Source organism: Neoarius graeffei, chromosome 13, assembly GCF_027579695.1.
Source record: "Neoarius graeffei isolate fNeoGra1 chromosome 13, fNeoGra1.pri, whole genome shotgun sequence".
Taxonomy (NCBI): Eukaryota; Metazoa; Chordata; class Actinopteri; order Siluriformes; family Ariidae; genus Neoarius; species Neoarius graeffei.
In genome coordinates, this window is record NC_083581.1 from 47,896,089 (window position 1) to 47,902,701 (window position 6,613).

A 6,613-nucleotide genomic window follows, 5' to 3' on the forward strand; every position below is an offset into this window, starting at 1 on the left:
TAGTGAGGAGACCATAGAGGACACAACAACATGGCACCACCTAAGCTAGCGAAACATGGAAATTGCGCTGTACATGGATGTGACAACACAGAAAGGAGTCTGTTTTTACTGCCGACGGGAGAGCCCCTGAAGACGCAGTGGCTTAATTTTATTTACTCCAATAACACGCCGTCGAATCTACCTAAGACGGTGTATGTTTGTCGGAAGCATTTTCCTGATGAATGTTTCCACAACTTGGGACAGTACAGGGCAGGTTTTGCACATCAACTGTCACTGAAGCCTGGGTCCGTACCAAGCATCCCTGCCGCATCAGCCACAAACACCGAACAAGTAAGTGTATAACTGTTAAGTCGTTTTGCCGTGTTTTAAAATCGTTGCGTTAGCCTTGCAATGGCTACATTAGCTGTGCAGCTAACCGCTTCCTGCAGTTAGCCAGGTACTCTGCGCTACAAAACCAAAAAGCATGCAGCATGCTCTGTTAAACTGAGTTTAGTCTGGAAATTGACTGTAACTTATGAGCTTATGTTTGACTATTGCTCCGCAATGCATGTCTTCTGTTGGATAAGCGATATGTTGCTGTAGTTGCTGCTTCTATCCTCTTTGGTTATGGAGTGCGTGTTCAAGCCTAGGGTATTATACGTTCGTAAACTACCACTCCGAACACTCTCACTCATGCCCGCAGCTTGGTCAAGCCCCTCCCCCTCCCCCCATGGCCTGCCCCCACCCTCTACCCTTCCTCGCCTCCATGCTTCTCATTAGCAAAACGACGCACTGGGAAAAAGGGCTGAAATGGGGCTTTCTCCCAGGAGGTTATATCTACGTGCCGAGGGTTCATTTCGAGAAAGGCTGCGGATATAACATCCGGAAACCTCCACGAGCCCGTTTAAAGCATCAACAAACCACCATGCCATGGGTCCTTTAAGACAAAGCCACGTTACTAATATTGTATACTGAAACTGCTTAACCATTTAAGAGTGATTTCTTTTTCTCACCTTGGACTCTGCTTCCTCCTCTGCTTTCTTTTTAGCCAGCAGTTCCTCCAGAGACAATGGCTGAACCTGAAACAAATTAAAATAAACAGAAGCTAAATAAAAAAAAAAAAGGTACACAAGTCATTGACAAGTAAACTGCTCTATAATGAGGGTACCTTCTCTTTTTTCTTTTCTTCCTGATCCTCTTCCTCCATCTTCATATCTTTTTCTCTCTTAATTCTTGTATCTTTGGATTTCGGTGAAGTGCTCCTGAAGAGAGAGGACACAGTCAAGCTAATAATGATAAACAGTTCATACATCCCATTTATCCTGCTTTTAAAATCAAACAAAACCCCCAAAAATAAACTCCTTTATACTGACAGGTAATATCCATACAAGACAAGTTCGAGTGTTCACTTGTTCATATTTGTACCTGTATACTGTGCACAGATTTTATTTGAAAAGAAAAACAATGCCCCTGGGTGCTGCCGTCTCACTCTTGCCGAGGTTCAAATATCACGCACTGAGTGCAAATTATGCGAAAGAATCCAAAATTCTGACATCACCTACACACACCACATGACTTACTGAAGCTAAGGGGTGTGTGTGTGTCTTAAATGGTTGTAAACAACCCTGAAGATGGCCGAGTGTCAAGTATTTGGGTGTAAGAATAAGCCTGATCGTATTTTTACTCGACGTGCTTTTATTTGTTTTTATTCACTGAGAAAAGTTAACTTTTTAGACGGCAAGAATCACATTACTATGACAACCACCATTGTTTATTAGTATCTGTGTCAGTACTGCATATGCGTTATCTAGCTGAGTGAGATTTAAACTTCAGAAAAGTGAAGTATTTTGTTGCCAGTAAAAATCACACGGTTACAGAAAATTTCAGATTAGATTTTTAGAATTAGAAGCCTTTGTCACATATACATTACAGCACAGTGAAATTCTTTCTCTGTATTTAACCCATCTGAAGCCATGAAAACACACACACACACAGAGAGAGAGAGAGAGAGAGAGAGAGAGAGAGAGAGAGAGAGAGAGCAAGCAGTTGCACCCGGGGATTTTTTTTTTTTAGAATTAGAAACTTTTATTTTTGTGTTACTAAGTCAGTGTACTAGTGATCTGGTTACGTCACAGGTGGATATCCTGTTTCAGTGCAAATGACTGCGCTCAGGAAAGCCTATTTTTTAACAATATCATAACTTTTAAAATGGCTAAATTATTGTTCCAAAATTTTGTTTTTCATTTAAACATGCGGTGGGACACATCAGACCACTTACCGTGATCGGCTAATAGCGTTTATTTTGGGGTTTTGTTTAAATTTAAGCAAACAGGTTTTGGTATCCGAATGTAAAACTGGCATACAGGTTAGTGAGAAAGCAGCTCATACCTGGATTTCTTGTTCTTGTCTTTGGTCCCTCTGTGGCTGTCCCGATCCTTACGACTTCTCTCCCTGTCCTTCTCTCGGTCTCTTTCTTTGTCTTTCTGTCTGCGATCTCTGGAGAACCAAAACAGAAAGAGGGCTGAAATGAATGTTCCAGTACACACAAAGAATGGCTAGGCCAGACACTTTTCCCAAAATTAAAGAGCAACTCCAGCTGTCTTTTTTCCCAGTTGTCACACAACCTTTAGATGATAATCATGGAGGTGGTCAACCATAGACCGACACTCCCAGGTTATTTCTTTGCCAATAGAAACAGTACAGAAGTGTGTATTTTGGTATTTTCAGAGTTCAAATACAAACCAACAAAACATCATGTTTGCACCCTCGACAAAATATAACAGTAGCAAGTCTTTGGCTTTTCTGTTCTAAAGCCACCCCCTTTTCCCTACGGCCCCCTAATGTTCACCTTGCTTGACATTTTAGGATCCCGTTTTTAGTACATTAATTAAACAACATCAGACAATTTCACCACAGATGCGTGCACATCTTAGACTGATACAACCAGCCCAGTTAACCCCTATCTAGCTGTCTGAAACACATTGTTGAGAATGTGTCCTTTTATTATCCCATTTGTGTTCTCCATGTATTTAATTATCTAGCACATTAATTAAACCACATGTGTCAAACTCAAGGCCTGTGGGCCAAATACAGCTTGCTGCTTCACCCGAAAAAAAAAATAATACTGAAGTAGCCCGCAGTGTTTTCTACATTCCACCCATTAGTTATAAATACCTAGATACATAATTTGCTTCATTGCCATTCGTTTAGCGAGTTAGCATTGTCACCACATTGGAGTAGTACACAACAGACTTTACAGGCTCTGCAACAAAGTATTACATTTCATATTTTTGATTATGAGTGTCGGTGATGCATGTACAGTCGCAGTCTTGACTCTACAGTTGTTTACAACATTGACTTTGATAAAAGGTCATTACTAAAAGTCTGATTGTTTACCGTTATTTCATAATGAATTATGTATCATTGGCTGTAGTCGGTTTTGGATTCCTTTGAATTGCTACTTTCATCTATTTCCATACAATAACTGAGCAAAAAAACATTTCTATTGTGCTGTTCCAAAATTAACTCATACTGTATCAAGTAATCATTCATTTACATCTGAGTAGCTTCATCCAGGGATCAGCTGTTTGAATTATAAACTGAAATCACCTCTCATCATAAATATACACAAGCCAAACTTCACAAATATGGTCTGTAATATTATAAAATATGAATAGTCTAATTATACATTAATTACAGCATACAGATAATACAAATTAATATTAGCAAGACTATTATACATATTTTATTACTACATTATTACCATAATAAATGCCTTTAGGTATTTTACTCCGGTGTTCCAGGTGTAAAGTGTATATTTATTTCAGGATCATTTTCATTTGCTTTCTATATTGTGGCTCTCTGTTACTTTCTATTACTTTACCTCATTTCTATCTGTCTATTTTGTTTCATTTATATTCTTTGTTTCGCTGTACAGCACTTTGGGGAAAGCCCTGTTGCTTGTTGAATGTGCTCTAGAAATAAAGCTGACTTGACAGTAACACCAGGGTATGAAATTGGGTGTATGTTACATACTTTTGCAATGATCAAATCAAGAAAAATACTGTTACTGTGGATAGTACAAAAACGCAAACCTTCACATGAATCAATACTGAAAATCCTCAAAATAAGATATAAGATTTTTATATACACACGCATACATACACACACATATACACACACACACACATATATATATATATATATATATATATATATATATATATATATATATATATATACACACACACACGTACACACACACTCAGCTCTACCTGGCCTCATGAAGCTTCTCAGTCTTCCAGTGAAGTTGAAGCCCTATCTTTTCTGTAAAATATGCTCGTGACAGAATATTCTGCTTGTTTCTGATCAGGAATGATCAAACTAAGTGACAATGCACCTTAAACTTTTTGGAGCTTTTTTAAATGAAATTCGCTGGGGTTGCTCTTTAAAGGAACAGTCCACCGTATTTCCATAATGAAATATGCTCTTACCTGAATTGAGACGAGCTGCTCCAGACCTATCCGAGCTTTGCGCGACCTCCCAGTTAGTCAGACGCACTGTCACTCCTGTTAGCAATGTAGCTAGGCTCAGCATGGCCAATGGTATTTTTTGGGGCTGTAGTTAGATGCGACCAAACTCTTCCGCGTTTTTCCTGTATACATAGGTTTATATGACCAGTGATATGAAACAAGTTCAGTTACACAAATTGAAACGTAGCGATTTTCTATGCTATGGAAAGTCCGCACTATAATGACAGGCGTACTAACACCTTCTGCGCGCTTTGGCAGCGCATTGATATCTGAGCTCCGTATCAATGCGCTGTCGAAGCGCGCAGAAGGTGTTAGTACGCCTGTCATTATAGTGCGGACTTTCCATAGCATAGAAAATCACTACGTTTCAATTTGTGTAACTGAACTTGTTTCATATCACTGGTCATATAAACCTATGTATACAGGAAAAACGCGGAAGAGTTTGGTCGCATCTAACTACAGCCCCAAAAAATACCATTGGCCATGCTGAGCCTAGCTACATTGCTAACAGGAGTGACCGCGCGTCTGACTAACTGGGAGGTCGCGCAAAGCTCGGATAGGTACGGATCAGCTCGTCTCAATTCAGATAAGAGCATATTTCATTATGGAAATACGGTGGACTGTTCCTTTAAAGTACTGTCTGAAAACAGACCAAATTCCTGACTTCAGGACCACAGTTACAGTAAAAACAAACAAGGAAATACCTTAAAAACATATTTGTAAAATGGTAAGACTGAAAACCTGTCTGCAGATTTAGAGCGGCTTCGTGATCGTTTCCGTTCACGCGAGCGATGACGCTTGCGTTCCTTCCCTGGAGAACTCTTTCGATCACGGTCCCGGGAACGTGAGCGGCTGCGTTTTCGCTCTTTACCCCCTGAGACGTCCAGGTCTCTTTTTTCAGAAGACTCACCAGCCATCTTTAGAGAAATAATGCACAAAACAAGAAACATTAATTGTTTACCCAACTTGACAATTCTAGGTGTAATGATGAACAGCAGGCACAAATAAAAAGACATATAACATGATTTTTATTCAACACACAACCTTTACATTGCACATGGGATGTTTTTACAGCACCTCCATAACACAGGTGAGGATCTTTGTCTACAGTTAACTGCAGTAAACTATGCTGTTGACTAATTGCGTTTATTGCATCAGATCTTTTAGACTGAGCTCGAGTTCATCATATTCAACCCAGCCACATCAACTGTGTCTCAGCCTGACAAAGCCACTCCACTTCCCGAGTAAAAACACGCACGAGTTTGTAAACAGAGCGCATCAGTGTGTGATTAAGTGTTCATGATTCATCCTGGCAATGAGCTTTACATCAAAGTATAAACATTTAGGACTAGTTACAGTAAGTGATTTAACAAAGTAGATTTTTTTTTTAATCTTGAGAGGTTTCGACTGAAGCGCAGGATAAACACAGTTCAGTATCATCATGGTGGATATTTTCTAGCTAACGCACTCAACACTTAAAATAAGATAAACTAAAAAGGACTAGAATTTCCAGCACTTTCACTAACTTATAATAAATAAACTCGGTAATAATAATGCACAGCTATTCTATAACCTAGCTTAAGTTTATTCAAAAATTTTACCCTAATGTCCAAAATAAGGCGCTAACGTTAGCTCTACGTTGTTGTTACTGCTTCTTCTTCTTCTGCTGCTGCTTCTTCTGCTTCTTTTGTGATTTTTTTTTTTTTTTTTTGCGATTGGCAAACTGAATTCGTGAATTACCGCCATCTACCGGCTTGGCGTGCGGTTAAGCCGCTCTTTCTGAATCCACGGTAAAATTAGCCGCATGTAAAATATAGGGGTGCGGATTTTAGACACTTAACGGTAATATTACCGAAAGCGGAAAGTGTCCGCGAGGTCCTAAAACCCCACAGTAGCTTACCTTTCTACTATCATACTATTTAAAGTGCATATCCTGGACCAACTTCATGTTTTTTTTTATATAAAAGTATGTCCCTTTACACACTCATCCAGGAGGGTAATTTTGCACAAGGCCATCTGTCTACAGCAGAAAAAAATAAAATAAAATAACAAAACGCGTCTGGAAAAATCCAGCACTGTCGCCCCACAGCAAGAAGGTCCGG

At 39.4% G+C, this 6,613-nt stretch overlaps 1 protein-coding gene across 1 annotated transcript in view; it reads right to left on the reverse strand.

Annotated features, from left to right (window-relative positions):
- ddx23 (DEAD (Asp-Glu-Ala-Asp) box polypeptide 23) overlaps positions 1-6,198 on the reverse strand; it is a 41,293-nt gene extending 35,095 nt beyond the window's left edge. The window contains exons 1-5 of the mRNA XM_060937901.1: positions 6,113-6,198; positions 5,253-5,428; positions 2,368-2,475; positions 1,148-1,241; positions 993-1,058 (exon numbers count right to left, since the gene is read on the reverse strand). Of these exons, the coding sequence (XP_060793884.1) occupies positions 993-1,058; positions 1,148-1,241; positions 2,368-2,475; positions 5,253-5,428 (444 nt within the window). The 5' untranslated portion in view covers positions 6,113-6,198. The remainder of the gene's footprint in view (positions 1-992; positions 1,059-1,147; positions 1,242-2,367; positions 2,476-5,252; positions 5,429-6,112) is intronic.
- Between the last annotated feature and the right edge of the window lie 415 nt (positions 6,199-6,613).